At 45.9% G+C, this 21,335-nt stretch overlaps 1 protein-coding gene across 2 annotated transcripts in view; it reads right to left on the minus strand.

The window, feature by feature from the left end:
* Window positions 1-21,335, minus strand: part of SRGAP3 (SLIT-ROBO Rho GTPase activating protein 3) — a 242,874-nt gene that overhangs the window by 87,794 nt on the left and 133,745 nt on the right. For both annotated transcript variants that reach the window (XM_040245998.1, XM_040245997.1), the window contains exon 3: window positions 15,324-15,486. In XM_040245998.1, the coding sequence (XP_040101932.1) occupies window positions 15,324-15,486 (163 nt within the window). The remainder of the gene's footprint in view (window positions 1-15,323; window positions 15,487-21,335) is intronic.

A 21,335-nucleotide genomic window follows, 5' to 3' on the forward strand; every position in this document is an offset into this window, starting at 1 on the left:
GAGGCACTAAAGACTCAAAGCTGAGTGAGACCTCGGCCCCCGTTCCATCAGCCACAGCCAGCATTTCTGGAGTACATTACAACAGTAAACACCGTCCAAAGTCACCTCCATACATTATCTAATGGAAACCTTTAAGGCAGGTACTATTATACCTATGAGGCAGAAGAGAGCTGGCAGCTCAAACGAGTTAAGCAACTTGCCCCAGGCTATACAGCTAGGAAGGCGCACAGCCAGGCTCAGGTTTTGGTTGGTCTAACCCCAAAGCTGGAGAAGGCAATGGCACTCCACTCTAGTACTCTTGCCTGGAAAATCCCATGGACGGAGGAGCCTGGTAGGCTGCAGTCCATGGGGTTGCTGAGAGTTGGACACGACTCAGTGACTTCACTTTCACTTTTCACTTTCCTGCATTAGAAAAGGAAATGGCAACCCACTCCAGTGTTCTTGCCTGGAGAATCCCAGGGACGGGGAGCCTAGTGGGCTGCGGTCTATGGGGTCGCACAGAGTCGGACACGACTGAAGCGACTTAGCAGCAGCAGCAGCAGCAGCAACCCCAAAGCTGGCACTCGTAAGGACTTTCTGTGGCCCGTTTCCCCAGCACCTAGACGAGATGCGGGCACACGGGTGAAGAGAAGCCACTGGAGTGCTGTCACAGAGATGAGTCCAGGCCAGAAGTCCAGGCTGCAAAGGAAGGTGTGCCCTCTGGACTCCACCCGCCCATCATGTGCATGCTCTCACCACCTGTGCAAAAATCTGCATTCCCAGGCCTTGCCCTCACCTGCAGGCAACTCAAGTTCCCCTTGACTTGGTACTCCTTGGCTCACTTGCCCTGCTAGGCCTAAGTCAGCCATGCTGATCATCTCTGGCTTCTTCCTTCCTCCTTGCTCTGATAATAAAAGATGAGACATGGGTGGGACTGACTGCCGCTTGCCTTGTCACGCCAGATGGTCCATCCAGCATGGGACCTGGGATGACCAGGTGCTCTAGTGACTTGTGTCTAGTGACTGGGTCAGAGATGGAAACATATTTCAGGCTGAGCTGATGAGAATCTTCCCTGAAGTTTTCTAAGAACCATATTCTCAGATCTTCTTTCCTCTGGGGTTGCTAAGTGAGGATGTCAGGTGTCTTGGGCTGCCCACCACAAGGATTGTCGGGGTCTTGACAACAGTATTTGTGTCCTGATCTCATGATGCTTAGATAAGATCTACCTGTGGACTTTTCCAGCTTATAGAATCTCGTGAATTTCCACCTTGGCTCATGTGAATGAATACTGATGCATTCTGGGCTTATTTTAGCATGAAGACACCACAATGACCACGGGGCGAGACAGTTTTCTGAAAATCCTCTACCAAACACCAGCTTTCAAACAGTTTCTGCAAAAGAACAACTTTCTAACCAAGTAGAGAGAGTGTAAGCCCCTTAGAGACTGGGGCTCTGGCTTCCCAGAGTGCTGATAACAAAGATTGGTGAACAAAAGGAGCTCCATAACACCTGTGCATGAGCTAAGCAGAACACAGACACTAAATGGAGGCCACCTTTGACTCACTTTTTTGCAAAAATAAAACAAAACAAAACCACATACATTCACATCAAGATGGCATCAGCTGACATTTTTTGACACAATGGTTCTGGAGTGAAATCAATGTTTTCACCAAAAAAGTCCTGCCATGGATGACTGGATTTGGTTTTCAATGCAGAGCTAATCTCAGTTTTAAGAGGAAACCCTCAAAACCGTTACTACAGATCCTAAGACTTTATGAATTATATTTGAAAAGTCGTCTTCAAGGGTATGTCTCTCTCTCAAGTTAAATGTGGAGCTGGTCACTCTGAACATTTAGAAAACATAAAAATGCGGAGTTTCAATCACAGGACTCCCTCTCACTTCTTCAGAGGTCATGGTTCAAAAAAAAGCTTCAGGAAATTGCAAGGCAGGGAGTAAGGTGGAGCCATCCTCAACTCCAGCCATCTCATCAGGAGCTGAGTCAGCAACATCTGTCTCCCTTTTCTCTTTGCTTGATATTCTCATGTCCGGTTTTCCCCCTCTGGGAACATTCCACAGCTTCCCTAGTTCTGGAGTTCCAAACAAACAATGGGAAACCAATACACAAACAAAACAAAGTAAAAACCAAAAACTCTGTCTCTCTTCATTCTAATCCACTGCTTTTCCACACTCCAGCTTGTTTTCTCATCAAATAACAAAACTGGAGACGCACAGATGTTCCCTATTTAAATAAATGATATATGTGAGCACTGACCATCTCCCAGAGAGACTGTGTTTTTATTTCTAAAGCAAAGGCCTTAAGGGTGTGTCTCGGAGGGAGATGGAGCGTTTCCAAGTCTGTCCTGGAAGGTTGGCTCATCCCTGAACACGGCCGCTTGGACAGCTGACTGGCTGATTTCTCTGAGTAGTGTCCTAGCATGCTGGTAACCTAGCAGCCAGTGCTCTGGCACGTCCCCACCCCTTGCCTCCCAACATCCTCCTCAGCCCACACTCTGCCCACCTGCCACCCGGGGCCTCCGTTACCCTTCCCCCTCCCCCACCCTCTTCCTTCCCCTGCTCCTCAAGACCTCCCTTCTTTCCTCCCCTCTGCAGACTGATGTCTGTCTCCTGTGGCTGCCAACTCCAAATGTTGGCACCTACTTGTTTTCACAAGGAGCTGGAACATCTGGGCTGGGAGGTCGGGCTTCAAGGAAACAGGAAGGCCCTGCACCCATTCATCAAATGCCCTGGACAGAAGTGGGCCCCACTGGTACCTCCCCAGGAGCCCCGCAATGGTCTGAGGCAATAAGCCTGGCGTTGTGTCTGTCTAACCCCCTAATTACTCCCACCATCTCTCTGGGACCCTGTTTGTGCGAAAGCCTTCATTTTCAGAAATGCTTAAAATGACAGGTCTGAAGAAGCCCAAGGATACCTTAGAAAGGCATGACCAAGTGACCTGATGTGGTCAAGACAGGAGTTTCTAAATCATTCCTAATAATACTAAATATTATTAATAATAAGTTATCACCGTTAGTAACAATGCTTAGTACCAGCACTATAATACTTATCATTAAGGATAATAACAACAACAATAGCTATTGTTCCTTTGATCTCTTAGCATGTACCAGGCCCAGTGATAATCGCGTTACAGACAATACCTCACATAAGCCTAATATCAGGAATTTATGGGATATAACCCCTATTGTAACCCCACTTTAAAGAGTAGGACACAGAGCCTCAGGGAGGGTGAAGAATTTGCTCAAGATCACAGAGGTAGTAAACGTGATTCTCTCTCAACCATTCCACTCTGTTGCTTCCACTCTGTTGTTGGGAGAACTATGACTCCATGTGCCTTTAGAATTTTTTCCCCAAATATTCCAAAATAATTATAAAACACACATATTCCTCTGCCTTACTGTAAAAAGCACGCTGCTATTTAAGAGGCTCTCCTTTAGGTCACTGTCAGTATTGGACAGCACCCTTTAGTAAAATCTCCTGTTTCTATGACCAAGTCCTGGCCCCAAACACTGGCTTCCCGGCCAAGGCAGGAGAACAGGGCATGGACCCCTGGGCTGAGTCTCTGTGAAAACAGAACATACTCAGGAACAGTCTTTCCTGACCATGTCTCAGACTTCCTTTTTTTTTTGCAAGGGTGAAGGGACATGAATCTCTCGCAGATAAGCATCAAAAGGCTCAGGGGATGGTTGAGGGTCTCTGTGTCTTAAGGAGTGTGACAAACCTGTCTTTCTGAAAAACCCATAGCTACAAAACCCGAAAAATTCCTCAGCCTTGAGCTGTTTTCTCCCCCTCTGCTTTCTCTTCAAGGCGGATATGGATGCTGTCAGGATTATTTTTTGGATTTAAAACATTACTGGTCATTTATTCCAGCTGAATCACTGACCTGAGACGACTCTCCAACCTCCTTGTCATTTTTTAATCTGCTCTTCTACTTTATCTGCACTGTTTGTGCAGAGGATGTAACAGAGGATTGCATTAGCATTTCAAAGATGTCTGCACCCACGCATCCACCCATCAATCCACCACCTTCCCACCCATCCACCCATCCATCCATTCACCCATCCACCCATCCATATCAACCTCCCTGCCCCAGGCCCCTGTTACCTTCCACCACTAACTTGTGCATTAGTGTATATGTGTAACAACTGAGTCCAGCAACTCTCTTTTCAAAGCCATCAAACACACCAAATCAATCATCCTTAAACTTGGCTCTGATCACATTACCCCCTAGTCAAGAACCTATCTTAGGTCGTACTTAGAAGTGGAACAGCTAGGGTACGGCTGTCTACCTCTTCCTTCTCTGTCACTGGGCACTCCCACTCTTCTCCAAAGGGGCGTCCAACTTACATGCTTATTAGGAGGACGCAAGTGGCTCTGCTGCGTCGCATTCTTGCCAGCACTTGGACTGCTTGACCAACCCGAGGAGTCACACTGTGCTTCATTTTGTTTTATTTTAACTTCTTCTAATTACCAGTAAGTATGAGCATCTTTTCTTATACTTTTAACCATTTAAATTTCCTATTCTGTGATGCACTTATTTATATCTTTAACCCATGTTCTTACTGGGTTGTTTGCCCTTTTCTGATTTTTTTCTGGTAGGAGCTGATTTTTATATTCTGGTTAGTAACCTTTTACTAATTCTTTGCATGACAAACATCTTTTCCTTTCCTAGTCTGTATCTTCTCTTTATTTGTTGCAGTTGTTATTGTATAGAACATTTAAATAAAATGTATATAATGAAATCTATCATTATTTTCCTTTATAGTGTAAGCTTCTTTTGTTTTGTGCTTTATGTTTAAGCAACTTTTTCCTACCTCTAAGGTTTTAAATAGAACCTTCTACTATATCTTCTTCCAAAAGTATTTAGTTTTATTTTTTACCTTTAGCACTTTAACCCATTTAGAATATTTTTTTGTTAACTAAGGTGGAGGTCTAATTTTTTTCCATATGGAAATAAAAGTGTGTGTGTGTGTGTTTAAACCAGTTCCTAAAAAAATAACAGGAAATGGACAAGAAACCAGTGGAATCAGCCCCATTTTCTAAACAAGCCATCCTTCCCCCCAGTCTGTAATGCACTGCTGCCATACTGCGTTCCCATTTGTGGGGGGTTGTGTTTCTGAGCACTGATCTAGCCCACCTGTTAGTTTGCCCAGCACTGCTCTAGCACTACCCATTATACTACCACGTAAGAGGAAGTCTTGATATCTGATAAGGCAAATGCTCCAACAAATACCAAAAAAATAGAACCTACTTATTTTCTTTTTATAAGAACATATTTTCTTATAAATATTTTCTCTTTTATGGGGCAATCAAGTTAAAAATTTAAAGCAAGTAGATGGTTTCAAAGAAAATCTTTGAAAAAAATCTTTGGAACTAAAATATGAATAATTCTGAAAAATTTACGGGGCAAAGAAGAAACTGCAAAATGGAAATTATGAAATATTTATACCTGAATGGCAATGAAAATATCACATCAAAATTTCTATGATGCAGATAATTTATAGCACTAATGGTTTTAATTTTCAATCGTTCTTGTATTCTAATATATGCATTTTTAAATTACATTTTCTAGTTGGCTATGACAAGCATACAGGAACATTATTAATTTTTGTATATTTATCTTGTAATCAGCCATCTTGCTAAACTCTTTAACAGGAAGTACAATATTTACTGGTGGTTTTTGGTAAATATTCTTTATCAGGCTAAGGAAGTTTCCATTTATTCCTAATTTGCTAAGAATTAAATGGTGAAAAGTTAGAAGCATGCTTTTTAAAAGTCAAGAATGTATTGATGGGGCTACAAGGGTGGTCCAGTGGTTAAGAATCCATCTTGGAATGCAGGAGACTCAGGTTTGATCCCTGGTCAGGGAACTAAGATCTCATGTGCTTTGGAGCAACTAAGCCCTCACACCACAGCTAGAGAGTCTGTGAGTCACAACAAAAGATGCAACAAAGATCCTGCGTGCCGCAACCAAGACCCGATGAGCACTAGGTCGCTTCAGTCCATGGGATCCTCCAGGCAAGAATACTGGAGTGGGTTGCCATTTCCTTCTCCAGGGGATCTTCCCACTAAGACCCAATACAGCCAAATAAACAAATAAATATTTTAAAAGAAATGTATTCAACATCCTGTGATAAACCATAATGGAATATGGTGTATGATGGAATATGGTTTATTGTTGATGGAATATGGTTTATGATGGAATGGAATATGAAAAAGAATGCATATATATATATATATATATATATAGTTGGTATATGGCACAAACCAAGACAATATTGTAAAGCAATTATCCTTCAATTAAAAATAATTTTTTAAAAAAGAAGATTATATATGTATAACTGACTTTTCTGTACAGCAGTAATTAACACAACATTATATAAAAAAATAAATTAAAAAATTAAAATAAAAGTTAAGAATGCCATTTCTCTCCCCATTTTCCTCTACTGAACCTATTTAGGTCCAAAAGGCAAGTAAAGGAAATAAGAGGTTATTTAAATTTAAAAAAAAAGACAATAAGTTAGAAGTAATCAGTGAATGATTTCTGACCCTTTATTTAATCTGTGTGCCCTGAATGTTTCTTTATCCCATCTCTGAACTTAATTCTCACTGCATTTTTTCTCAAAGGATTATTATTTCCCAATAATCATCCTAATAGTAGTTAATATTTAATGACTACTTACTGCATACCAGGTAGACATTTTATATCATCACTTTTTAATCCTTACAATGACCCTAAGAAGGACGTTTTTAATTAGCTCCATTTTGAAAATGTTGAAACCATGAGGATTTAGGGATTAGGTTGAGTTCACGCAGATAAAAAGTAGCAGAACAGGGATCCTGCAGTCTGTCTACAGCCCTAACCATCGCACCACGCTGCAAGGCTGGCCAACCTGCTCACGATACAGGACCAGACTTTTCTGCCAATGGACCTTTGCTTCGGTCTAGAATCCTCTGACTTTTCCCAAATCTCCGCATGTCTGCTGGGGACACAGTGAGGCACCCCTCAGAATGCCTTCAGGATAGGGGAACATATTCCCTCACCTGTGGGGAGTACTGCCTGTAGACGCCCCACTGTCAGCCCTGTTTGGAACGGCCTCACAAACAGGCCACATCTCCCAGGAGCAACATGAAGGTAGAAAGGCCCAGCTTCCTCCCCACAAACCAGGACAACCGGGAAGGACCACCCTAGCCTCAGAACTCTCCAAGGAGTCATTTGAGGCCTTTGTTGTGACTGCATATTCCCTGAATCCTGCCTCTCTCCCTTCCTTCTGCAAGGGGGTGGACTCCAAGAATACTGGCTAACATATCCCTGCAACATAATCCCTGTCTTGGAGTCAGCTTCCCAGGAATCCAAGCTGGTATAAATCCTAAGCCTCACTTCGAGATTCACTACAAATGCTGCATCCCCTACACAAAACCTTCCCCAAACTGCCCCCCCAGCCCAGATTAAAAGTCCCCCTTCTTCTGAATACTGATATCATGCATACACGCCTGTCTTCACTTCCACTGTTCACTGTGAGCTGGGAAGGCACTATGTCTGACTCATCCTTCTGCCTCCCTTAACGCCTGCCTTTTCCATTGAGCATGGGCTCTGGGATCAGACAAAGATGGATTCAAATCCCTTCTTCACCTTTATTGGCATCAGTTTCCTCATTTGTAAAATGGGGGTGATGACAGCATCTTCCTCTAAGGCTGTAAGAAGTGAATGTTTAGCCCAGAGCCCAGCACACAGTAGGCACTGATTGTTTGTTATCTATGATTATTGTGTATCTATTGTGATGAGAGCAATAACGCGTGTTTTCTGAGTGAGCTGGGAACTCCTGACAGCGACCAGGTCAGCAGGCTGCACTAGCAGGGCCAGTGCTCACAACTCATCTCCATGGGAGACAGTGGAGACAGCTGAAGGCTCCGAGCCCCTGGCAGTCTGCCCGCATCGCTCGCTCTCCATGCAGGCCTCAGAGCTGAGCCCTCCAGCATGCAAGCCCTCACTCTCTCCTGCAACCCAAAAATTTAAAAAAAAAAAATTAAATAAATAAACTTGGCTTTGAATCCAAGGCTATTGGTGCTTTTGATCTTGGTTACAAAGCAAGGCAATTATTAGATACAAAAGCCCTGATTTATTTATGAAATGCGACGGATATCTTCAAGAAGGGAACGAGAAAGCTCACTCTAGACCAAGCCTTTATTGCCACACCGTGAATGGTTGCTTTCAAACACAGGGCCCCCGAATGCCCTCTCTTCTCTGCTAAGAGTCTTTCCTCATTAGCGCTTGCTTCAGAACACCACAGCTTCCAACAATCAAACTCACTCCAGGGCTGGGACAAGTAATTAAATTCTGCAGGCATCCGAGCAGAGGATAATGGATGGCTATTGTTAAGGAAGCAGAGGCTGGAAATGAAATGGGCTCCAATGCTCAACCTCAGAAATGGTTGAGGCGGAAAGAGAGAGCAAAAAGGATGCAGATGGACCCTCCCCGCTGGTGCATCACAGGGGGCAGTGGAATCCGGGCTGGACCCGGAGTAGGAAACCTGCGTCAGGGGCCAAACTCTGCTCTTACTGGAAAACCAAGAGGTGGGACTAGGTCAATCATTCCCCATGTGTGATCCCCAGGTCAGCAGCAAAAGCAGCGCCTGGGAACTCGTTAGAAATGCAGGTTCTCAGGCCTCACTACCACCTGGTGCATCAGAAGCTGTGGGCTTAGGGCTCAACAATCCGCGTGTAACACACCCTCCAGCTGATTCTGAAGCTACACTTGAAGAACCACTCCTGTTTCAGAATGAGGCCAAAAACTCAACTGCACAAAGGACCAAGGAGCTATTAAAATAAAGGGGTTGGTATTGTGCACCAAGCAGTGCAGGGGCTGTGAGGCAGTGAGGTGAGTGTGCCCTGCCTGAAGGGCCAGCAGCTTCTCAGCTCTGGACAGCCACATATGGATCTGGGACTGTCAGAGTTGGTTTTTTGAGAGAAATACAAAATTCTGATTTTTATGTGAAATTTCACAATTTTAAAATATTGGTTGAAGTTTTCTTAACAAAGTGAGGGCCAAGCAGATTACACTTGAGAACCAAGTTCAGCTGAGGACCACCATTTTGCAGCCTCCGTTCCAAGCTGCCTTGGACCCCCATCGTTGACATTCTGTCCACTGTGCTCCAGCCCTTGTCCTAACACTGAACTCCTAACCTCCTTTCCCCACTTGGGAGACTCCTATTCATCCTTCAACGCCCAATTCAAGCATCACCTCCACTGCTGAACTCATTCTCTACTTTCCGTTTCACTTTCTATCGTCTCCACTATGAAAGTAGAAAGGAATCAGATGGGGCCAAAGAACTGACATGACTAAGAAGGTAACGCAGAGGAGGAAGGCATGGAGAAGTTAAAACAGCGTTTTCCCACAGAGGAGGAAAGAGGAAGCTCCTGCAAAAGTGACCATTTTTGCTGTTTGAAAAAAAATCACTTAAATAAGGACACTGATCCCATATGGCCAGAATCTAATAAAATGAAGTTTTAAAAGGGCAAATATAAAGAAACACAAGTGCAGAATTCATAGGATAGATTAAAAAACATTTGGTACAAACTCCCCAGGAGATTTGAGCTGACGGTTAAACCATGTGATGAGACGATCATGAAAAAAGCAAGTGCTTTCACAGGTTTCATTATTAGAAATAAAATGTCTAGACAGCCCTGCTCTCTTCCTTGCTGCTCAGAGCTTCCTGTAGAGTTCTGAGTGGTTCTGAGTATTAATTTCTGTAGGTCAGCGAAGCCCTGACGTCTGAGCCAGGAAGAGAGAAAATGCAAAGCCAAGTCACAAGTGGTCAACTGAAGGAACCTGGTGTGTTCACCCAGAGGCAAGATGGACCTGGGTATGCAGTCATGATTTCTGTATTCAAGTAATGGATAGATTTATATGTGGATTGATGTAGGTGGCCCACAGGACCTGTGAGTGAAAACCCTGGAAGATTTTATCTCTACATTGGGAAGAATTTTCTATGGATCTCAGTTGTTCCTGAATGGAATACAAGATAATGAATGCCCTTTGCAGGGGCCGAGTGGGGCGTGATCTGGCAGAGAAAGAACAGCTCAGGAAGAAGATAATAAAAGGACTGGAAGAGAAGACCTAGAGGACATCCATTGGTTTATTTTTCACCCTTCTTGTAAGGAAAAGCACTCAGTTTTTCCTGGGGAACCACCCTTAGCCGTTTTCTGTCCTCTTCATCTGGGGGAGTTGAGTGTACACCCGATTTCAGGGATGTGTTTCCCAGGCCTGGAGGGTCTGTACTGCGTCTCGCCAGAGCAGGTCCAGCTTCAGGAGCACTCATGTGATCCACGCTGGGTCAGTCGGAACCTGGGAGACCCAATTCTGAGAGAAGGGACCTCTCACTTTCTGCTGGACTTGAAGCAGGTAGGATGTAAACCTGGGGCTGTGGGGGCCATGCTGTCATCACAGAGAGAGACTGACTATACATCAGCCTTTCTCCCACCCTTCTTAAAACCAAACAAACAAACGAACTGGAAAACAGAAAACATTGGAGCAGAGTTGCAGAGAGACTAGGTTCTGACAGCACCCTCTGTGCCCTTAAAGCCCACATGCCTGAAGACAGTCTTGGCTTAGAAGAGCAGATAAGCTCCCTTTCCTCCCTCAAGTCAGTGGAACTGGGTTTCTGTTGTTTGCAACCATAAAGAGTCCTGATCACTACGGTGAGCACTAAGATTTCATACAGTTCCACTCTGGTGGATCCACTTCTCACAGTTAAAGCAACAGCCACCTGCGTGCACAAGTCCATTTGCCCAGAAGAAGCCTAGAATGGCTATGGAATGGGAGCCGCTGCCTCCAGGCATAACACACTGCACTGCAGAAGGGAGAACGAGAATCAGGAAAGGGTGAGTTATTGAATCAAAGGGCATTCAGCACTGCTGAGAAGCTGGCAGGGGCCACTGCCCCAGGCCCAGGCCCAGGAGGGACGCCTGGCCTGGAAGCCACTCCTGCAGAGGCAATGCGGGAATATGACTTAGCAGATGATAAAGGAATTCCATGCCGCCATGTGGCATTGTCTCCATATCTACTTCCCACATGAGAAAACTGAGTCTCTGAAAGACCTACTCAGGGTCTCACGACCAGTGAGAGGCAGTTCTGAGACAGATCCCAAAGCCCAAGGGTGGTGCCTCCTGTGGACGATGACAACTGGCCATTCTCGGGCTTTACCTTCTCATCTGTAGAATGGGCTGAGTGATGATCCTGTTCCCTAGTCTGACCAGAGACCAGCCTCTCGAGAACTATCCCTCATGTAAGGATGCAGGCCTCGATGCTGAGATCATCCATAACTGATAGGATACATGGGGCCACACTGTGCTAAATCAGCCCATCAGGCTCATCCTCAGCTCTCTCCTGGCCCAGAGGGGACGGGTCATTTCCTTTGTTCTACAAGCACAGGCCTGGTAACAAGGCAGCCAGGAGCTCAGCTGTAGACATTTCTTCATTATTTTCCACCCTGTTAACCTCCATCACAAGTGAGGCTGCTGTCAGCCTAAATGAGAGCTGAGAAGATTTATCTCACTTGTCCAGGGCTCAGCTCAGGAAAAGACCCTCCATTTCCTAAAGGCCCTAATGACCTTTCTCTGTGAGTCCCTCTCACCCAGGAAAAAAAGATGTGATGGTAGTGGCTGTAGGCGGGGGCCTGTGATGGGACCATGTAGTCTGAATCACTTCTGTATGGCTTTGCAAAGCGCTATGTGAATGTTTCTTATGATACTGTATTTACCTTCCTAATTATGTTTGCTTATGCAAATATTAAAGTTAGACTATACTTCAAATAAATAGAATAAAAACAATAGAATGGAAAAGACTAGAGACATCTTCAAGAAACCTGCAGGATATGAAAGGAACATTTCATGCAAGGATGGGCACAATAAAGGACAGAAATGGTAAGGACTTAACAGAAGCAGATGAGATTAAGAAGAGATGTGAAGAATACACAGAAGAACTCTACAAAAAAGGTCTTGATGACCCAGATAACCACAATGGTGTGGTCACATAGCTAGAGCCAGACATCCCAGAGGGTGAAGTCAAGTGGGTCTTAGGAAGCATCACCATGAACAAAACTAACGGAGCTGACAGAATTTCAGTAGAGCTATTTAAAATCCTAAAAGATGATGCTATTAAAGTGCTGCGCTCGATATGTCAGAAAATTGGGAAAACTCGGCAGTGGCCACAGGACTGGAAAAGGTCAGTTTTCATTCCAATCCCAAAGAAGGGCAGTACCAAAGAATGTTCAAACTATTGAACAACTGAGCTCAGTTCACCTGCTAGTAAGGTTTGCTCAAAATCCTTCAAGCTAGGTTTCAGCAGTATGTGAACCGAGAACTTTCAGATGTACAAGTTGGTTTTAGAAAAGGCAGAGGAGCCAGAGATCAAATTGCCAACATTTGCTGGATGACAGAGAAAGCAAGAAAATTCCAGAAAAATATCTACTCCTGCTTCATTGACTACACTAAAGCCTTTGATGGTGTGGATCACAACCAACTGTGGAAAATTCTTAAACAGATGGGAGTACCAGACTACCTTACCTGTCTCCTGAGAAACCCATGTGCAGGTCAAGAAGCAACAGTTCGAACCAGATATGCAATAATGGACTGGCTCAAAATTGGGAAAGGCGTATGTCAAGACTGTATATTGTCACTTTGCTTATTTAACTTCTATGCAGAGTCCATCATGTGAAACACCAGGCTGAATGAAGCTCAAGCTGGAATCAAGATTGCCAGGAGAAATATCAATAACTTCAGATATGTAGATGACACCACTCTAATGTCAGAAAGCAAAGAGGAACTAAAGAACCTCTTGATGAAGGTGAAAGAGAAGAGTGAAAAAGCTGGCTTAAAATTCAACATTCAAAAAACTAAGATCATGGTAACTAGTCCCATCCCTTCATGGCAAATAGAAGGGGAAAAAGTAGAAGCAAAGGCAGACTTTATTTTCTTGGACTCCAAAACTGCTGCAGGTGGTGACTGCAGCCATGAAATTAAAAGACCCTTGCTCCTTGGAAGGTAAACTATGACAAACCTAGAGAGCATATTAAAAAGCAGAGACATCACTTTGCTGACAAAGGTCCATCTAGTCAAAGCTATGGTTTTGCCAGTAGTCAAGTATGGGTGTGAGAGCTGGACAATAAAATAAGCTGAGCGCCAAAGAATTGATGCTTTTGAACTGTGGTGTTGGAGAAGACTCTTGAGAGTCCCTTGGATGGCAAGGAGATCCAATCAGTCAATCCTAAAGGAAATCAATGCTGGATATTCACTGGAAGGGCTGATGCTGATCCTGAAGCTCCAATACTTTGGCCACCTGATGCGAAGAGCTGATTCATTGGAAAAGATCCTGTTGCTGGGAAAGATTGAAGGCAAAAGGAGAAGAGGGCGGCTGAGGATGAGATGGTTGGATGGCATCACCAACTTAATGGACATTAATTTGAACAAACTCCAGGAGACAGTGAAGAACAGGGAAGACTAGCATGCTGCAGTCCATGGGATCGCAAAGAGTCGGACACAACAGCAACACTTCATAAACACGGCCCCAGCAAGAAATCAGAGCAGATTGTGTGGCAGGAGGCAATTAGCTTGCAGTTACAATTCTGCCATAGAAGACATCCTCAAAGCGGACAGTCCACATACAGACCAGGGAGAGATGACTGTATTTCAAACCAACTTGGCATCTTCCTCTGTGTGTCTGGCAATCCCATGTCACCTCTTCCCTAAAACTGGCAGCAGGCAAGAACGGATGAGCTGTATCATTTCAATAGTAATTGTCTCCTCCACTAGCATAATAACAGCCAGGTTTCCTCAGCATTTATTCAGTGCCAGGCTCTGCTTTCCATGCTTTACAACCCTCTCAACCCAAGCAGCTGCCCTGTGGGTATTTCTATCCCCATTTCACCAATAAGGAAACTGAGGCTCAGAGAGTTTAAGTAACAAACCCAAAGACATACAGCTAATAAACGATGCAGCCAGGAAAATGAACCCTGAGATTTAAGAATTCTGGACCCAAGACAACACCCTGAACCACTTGTCAATAACAGCCCCCTCCTTCACATGCACCAGTTCATTTAACCCTCACACTGCCCTGGGGAGTAGATGATCTTAACCTCATTTCATAGACAAACAAATGAGCAAACTGTGACCTTAAAATTCCTGTTACAGAAATTGATCTTAAGAAAATAGCAGTAGCCCATCAAATGACAAATGAATAAGGAAAATTATGAAATTCTTCTATTTGGAACAATGTGTATGAACCTAGAGAATATCATGCTTAATGAAATAAGTCAGAAAGGACAAATACTGTATTATATCATTTATACATGGAATCCAAAAAAATAATACAAACAAATGTATATGCAAAAAAGAAACAGACTCACAGATACAGAAAACAAACCACTGGTTGCCAAAGGAGAGAGGAGCAAATAAGTGGTATGCGATTAAGAGATACAAACTACAATAAATGAAATAAACAAAAAATAAGGATATACTGTATAGCACAGGAAAATATAAACATTATCTTGTAATAACTTTTAATGGAGTACAATCTGTAAAAATACTGATTCACTATGCTATATACCTTAAACGAATATAATGTAAATAAACTATACCTAAATTTTTAAAAAATAGCAGTGAATATGACAAAGGTCTATATAAAAGAAGCTCACAGCAGCAATATTTAAAATAATATGGAAATCACTGAAGCGTTCAACAATAAACGATTGGTTAAATAAACTAGGGTATATCTATATGATGAAATACTACATAATCTTTCAAAATGTTATGGAATTATATTCATTGACATGGAAAAATTTTATAATACAGTGGTATCCAATTTGTTAGGTAACATAAGGAGTAAAATCATATGCAGTCTGACCTCGTTTGGGAAAAGGACACACATATTCTACAAAATGTATAAAGACAAGCAGTCATAGAAAAGGTATTTACATATGTACATATAAAGAAATTCCTCTGACAGTGATTATGGCTGAGAGATAACATTTCAGGTGATGTTATTTTCTATGTGCGAGCTCATCTGCATTTTTCCAGATTTCCTAGAAAGAATGTACAACTTACCTAACCATGCAAAGGTTTTTATTTTTGTGGTGGTGGTTGATGAAGTGGCTGAGACCCCAGCCACATCCAGGACTCAAACCTGGAGCCTGGGGGCCCAAGTCCAATCCTCAGCCTCCTGTCCCCTTCAACACGCCTGCTCCTTGGTCCCATATTCCCAGACCACACCCTACCCTTGGCAGTCTCACCATAGCCAGCCTGGGGCAGAAACCCAGGTGGGCCGAGTACCCACCTTTTTGAAGAGTCTGATGACATCCTCACTGATCTGGGAGAGGCGGACAATGACATTGTTCATGAAGATGTCGTTGAGGGTGGCATGGTCTCGGCTCTCCCGCCTGGTCTGGTGCAGGACTAGATACCAACAGTTCACGGGCGAGAGGAGATACTGGTCTTTCCTATAGAAACCAAGACAGCTTATTGGAATTGTCATCCACAAATTTTCTACATTGTCACCCACCGCAGCTCTTTTGACCTTAGTGGGGCCCTTTCAAATTCATTTTCCTGTAACACATTTAACAGCAACAGAGACCATGAGGGCTGAAACAATCCTCCCAAGGTCACAGAGCAGTGCTGGGGCCACTTTGCATCAGTGTTTCCTTAGGTAATGAAATATTTCTATCTTCTCTGTGCTTTACCAAAGACCCCTCTGTTAGCTTCAGTAAAGTGTGTATATACCCTGGTGTCCAGGAAGAGTGAAGGACAATTAGAAATCAGTGTCAAACCAATAACCCCATGTTGCCACACAGGGCATCAGGGCTGTGTTCTTGACCTATAACCCTTACTCCACTTTCCAAGGTGGGAAGGTGATGTTGAGGCAGAGGCTTATTCATCACCTTAGGGTGCCTGGCCCAAGGTCCAATCCCCCAGGCCTGCCTGGCTCCCCCTGGGGGCTGGCCAGGGTTCTCTCAGGAAACGCAGCCTCCTATCAGCACTTTTGAGGTGGGGAATTCAGCTGACTCCCAGTATGACCATATCATCTTCCCAAAGTCAAGTGGAAGTAAGGGAGAGGGGAGCCCTGAGGGCCTCTGGGCAGCTGTGACTGCCCCCCGCTTACTCCACCCAAACCCTGGGCTTGGAAAAGATAGGTGAGGAGAGGCCAGTTGACTTTTCTGTCACCAAATGGGCTAAAAATCTGTCCAGAAAACAGGAATCTGGGAGAAGGGAATTTGGTTTAGACAGAGGATAGATAGGTTAAAAACCTCTAAGAGAAAGAAAGGAGACATTATGCTATAAGATAAACGAAGCATGTCTTTTGCTTTGAGCCTAGAGAAAAAGCCGGGACACTGAAAGCCAACAGCCCAGGCTCCTATCCTCCAAATCCCTCGGCATTTGCTCCACGTCAGGTCTCAGGTGACTGTGGCACAAACCTGCCTCCCAGGGGCTCCTAATGAGGCAGTGAGGCAAAAGGATTACAGTGGAAGGTGCTGAACGTTATGATGGAGACATGCAGGGCATCCGTTCTGCATGAGAAGTTGGAGAAGACGCGGAGTTCCACCTGCGTCCCCGTCACATCATCCCCTGTGCTTTCCTGCCAACCTCTCCCCACTGGGGACTTCCGTACTCTGTGGCTCCAGAGCGCGTGAGCCCCACTTTTCTCCCTGTCTCTGGGTCTCAGCCTAAACGATACTCTCTGGAGAGCATGCCTCTGACCTCACTCTAGGACAGGAGTTCTCAGAGGTGGAGCCCAACCCAGACGCATCAGCTCCACTTGGAAATTTGTTGTAAATGCAAATTCTCGGGGCTACCCTAGACCACTTAATAAGACGTCTTGGCCCTGAGCCCAGCATCTGTGTTTTGACCAGCCCTCCAGCGGACTGTGATGCATACTCAGGTTTGAGGATTTCTGCCCTAAGGAGCTTCCACTCCCCACCCACTGCCCTACTTGAAGTTCTTGGAGAGCAGGAAGTGTTTCTCTCTTAGTTACCATAATCAGTGCCCAGAACCATGCCTGACACATAGCATATGCTGTGGAAGAAAAACCCAACAAGAAGGTCACATTTGTGCTGGGTCCTGAAGCATAGGTAGGAGCTTTCCAGAGGAGCAGAGAGAGATGGAATTGTAGGCAGAGGGACCTGTGGATACAAAGAAGTAGCTCCGCAGAGCTAGGAGCAAAAAAGCAGAGCTAAATCCTGAGTGTGTCAGGGGAGGATATAAGGATGGGGAGATCAGTTAAAGGCTTGACTGTGGGGAGCTGAATGCCAGCCTAACAAGTTGGGGTTTTATCATCTAGGCCATATGGTTCTCAACCGGAGATGCACACTAAAATCGCCTGGGAAGCTTTTTAAAAACACCAAGATTCAGGCCCCTTCCAAGACCAATTAAGTCGGAATCTCTGGGGGAGAGAGACTTGGTATTGGTATTTTAAAAACATTCTCCAGAAGGGTCTAATGTGCACCCAATGTTAAGAATGCCTGCTGTGGGCAGTGGGGAGTCATGGAAGTTACTTAAGCAGAGGCATGATCTAACCGATGTGTATCTTACCAAGATCACTGAGGTCAGACTGGAAGATGGTGGATGGACAGGTGGACGGGTGGATGGATGGTTAGAGAGACAAGTGCAGGGGTGGATGGGTGTGGACAGAGGCATGGTGCTGGAAGCAGGAGGACCAATCAGGAGGTGACTCTAGTCCAGGAGAAGAGAGATGATGAGGGCCTGGGTGGGGGCCAGAGAAGGGCAGGTTTAAGAGATTGCTCACCGGGAGAGATGAGAATCTTGAAGACTTCCTAGAAAGAGAGAGGAGGTGGTGGCTCAGATGGTAAAGAATCTGCCTCCAAAGCAGGCAGGTCCAGATTCAATCCCTGGATTGGGAAGATTCCCTGGAGAAGGGAATGGCTACCCACTCCAGTATTCTTGGGCTTCCCTCATAGCTCAGTTGGTAAAGAATCTGCCTGCAATGCAGGAGACCCAGGTTCAATTTCTGTGTTGGGAAGATCCTCTGGAGAAAGAAATGGCAACCCGCTCCAGTATTCTTGCCTGGGAAATCCCATGGACAGAGGAGCCTGGGAGGCTACAGCCCATGGAGTTGCAAGAGTTGGACATGACTTAGCGACCACCACCAGGAAGGGGGATGTGAGATCTGGATCTCAGGCGACCGGGTGCATGCTGATGACGTGAACCAAGATGAGAACCGCAAGGGGAGACGTGGATTTGGGAAGGAAATAGTTTACATCCTATTTCCACTGCTTCCTAGGTGGTGATGGGAATGGAAAGATTAATGGTGAGATGAGATAACTGAGTTGTTACCTAAATTACTTCAGGGGCTGAACTCAGCCTGGGGATTCAAGAATTGAACAGTATCAGGAAAAGAAAAGTGCAAAATTTATGGAAGTCACACCAGAAGTGAGTTTCAGGGGGAAGGGAAAAGATCTTGAAAGGGCGCAGAAGTGCTGGGACAGCTTGGGCACCGTTAATTAGGTCACCTGGCCAGGGAGGCTGGATAAGAGAGCAGAAACGAGCTGCTTTCCTCGGCTGTGGACAGGAGGCAACACAGCCTCACACAGGATTGCAGGGGTGGCAGAAGGAGCGGAGGCAAGGAGAGAATTACCCGGAAGCAACCAAGGACTTGTCAAGCTAAGGTAAGAGGCTGCTGGGAAGATCAAGGCCTTGGTTCCTTCAGGCTTTCATTCGTTCATTTGTCTGTCTCTGTGTGGATGTACCAGACCGGCGGGCGAGGGGCTGGGCGTGCACCAGTGACCACAGCAAGTGTACAAGCCTTCCACTCAGATAAGGAAAAAGAAGGTGACAATGCAGCCTCATAAACGTAGTGACAGGAAGGAGATTATGGGGCAGAGAAGGCCCCCTCACCCAGATCTGGTGGAAGGGTGAGCATGGGTGGGTCCTTAGGGAAGCACTTGCTAGACTGAAAACTCAAGGCTGGAATGGAGTTTGACAGGCAGAGTTTCTAGGTGGAGAAAGACAATGAACAAAGGCCTAGACAGAGCAGATTAGTGAGCCAAACCACAGTTAAGGAGGTTCGAGCAGCATGGTGTCCTGGAGTGATGGGGGGGATGAAAAACGAGGCTGGAGAATTAGGCAAAGGCCACACAGGCCTTTAGGTCACAGTAGACAGTTTGATCTTCCTCCTGATGTTGGCCAGGACTCCATTGAGTGGTTTAGAGCAAGGGAGTGGAAGGGTAAAATTTCACTTTAAAACTCTCACTCTGGCTACTGTGTGAGGATGAACTCAAGGGGGCCGCAAGGGAAGTTGACAGATTCAAGAAACATTTAGGTGGTAAACTGACTGCACCCTGAGATTGACTGGTTGGAAGAGAGAAGAAGATGCTCAGAATGACTCCAAGTCTCCCAGGTTGGGCTCCTGAGAGCGGGGTTGGCATTTACTGCGATGAGGGCACTTATAGAAGCAGAGTAGGAAGGGAAGGTGATGGGTTCCTTCTAAAGGGCATATGGAACACCCAGAGGATGGTATCTGGCCTAGAGAGACAAATGTGGACACTGGCATCAAGCCCTTGGATGATATCTGAAACCATGGGGGTGACCTGGAACTCTTTACAACTGCACGTGGCCACATGGCAGAAGAGGCCAGTCCTCAGGAGGCTATGGCTGGGGGGTGGGGCAGGGCCGGCCTCCTCCTGCCCTGGTGACCTGGGAGAAGCGCAGGATGCGGATGAGGGGCCAGCCCATCCTCTGCAGAGATACTGTCCCAGGCCTGCCTTCCAACCAGCAGGCCCATCCTCTGGGTCCACCCCACACAGGAGGCTGCTCTGGCTCACCCCACCTTCTCCCAGCCCTGGCTCCCCTCCTATGGGGCAGCTCACCTGTAAGACTAAAAGACTGGAGTGAACAGGGCTGTCCACAGCCAGGGTCAGGGAAGAGTTGACCACTCTGTGGAGAGCTGCCATCTGTGATCCTGCCACACTGGCACCTGGCCCTCACCACATCAGGAGGAAGAGGGAAGGGCCAAAGACTGGGGCCTAGTCAGTGAAGCAGAAAGACACAATAAAGCAGAAGCACGCCTGGACCTGGCCGGGGTGTGGGTCTTCCCCTGTGTCCATACTGCCTGTGTGACTATATGTAGGCCCCTTAACCTCTATGGCCTGGCTACTCAGACCATATTGTCAACCTTGGTGTTAAACACCAGAAAACGCCTCCACCATCATTCGCTCACGGTCATTCAGCAGTTCACCCACTTGATACCCTCTGATCGAATATTTCACATGGACCAGTCTCCAGGGACATAACATGAAGGATAAGAGACACAGTTCCCACCTCCACGGAGCTCACAGTCCAGCAGGGAGACAGGTAACCCTCAGAGCATTCAATATGTGCAGATGAAGTCACAGCTGCACAAAGTGTTAGAGAAGAGAGTGTGGTGCAAGAGGGCCCACAACAGGGGGACCTGGCCTGATTTCGGGGGTCACTGAAGTGTCCCTAAGGGAGAGGACCTTTCAGCTGGGCTCTAAAGGAAGAGATGGGGGAGCCAGATGAAGGTGGGCTCGGGGGAGAGGGTTCCAGGCAGAGGGAACATGACAGGCAATGGCTCACTGGGGGACAGGGAGCTTGGGGCATTTAAGGAACTGAGTAAAGGCCAGTATGGCTGGAGCCCAGGAAGCAAGGCAGAGGCGGGGGCAGGAGCAGGGTCCCAAGAGTTCTGGCCAGCGTAATGGCTACCATCCCACTGGCCATCTGCAGTGTACCTGGACCGCAGGAAGAAGCATGCAGGCCACGGATGGCAGAGCTGGACACTGACTTTCTCTTTTCAGGGGACACTGACTTTCTCTTTTCTCTTTCCTTGTCCCTTTTGAAAGCAGGACCCCTTTGACTGGAGACCCAGCTCTCCACATTTACAGCCATTTCGCCTGCTGCAGCCACACTTCGGGAAGATGCCAAAATTAATGTGGGCAGGCGCTCTGTCCTCTATGGTACATCCTGAGGGCTTTTCTGCTTTCCTAGTCCTGCATCTCTGTGTCTACACAGCACGTGGAAGCTGCTGAGCTGAGGTAAAATCGAGAACTTTCACATATACATGTGTGTTTTCCTTTTTACAGCCAGAAAATAGCAATGACAATTTCTGGTGAGTCACAGCTTTCTTTCCTTGGCTAAGAGAACTAGGTATGAGGCTCCAAGTGACTGCAGCTAGAGGAGCTAGGCCTTGCCAAGCTGGCGAGTTGGGAAAATGAAATCAGCAGTGAGCCAGCTTCTCCCACTTCCCGGCTGGGGGCCGAAAAATTCTGCTTAGCAAACAGAACCCACTTTCAGGCCTGCTGAGCCCCACTTTGCAGATGAA

The sequence above is a fragment of the Oryx dammah genome, unplaced genomic scaffold (assembly GCF_014754425.2).
Source record: "Oryx dammah isolate SB20612 unplaced genomic scaffold, SCBI_Odam_1.1 HiC_scaffold_9, whole genome shotgun sequence".
Taxonomy (NCBI): domain Eukaryota; kingdom Metazoa; phylum Chordata; class Mammalia; order Artiodactyla; family Bovidae; genus Oryx; species Oryx dammah.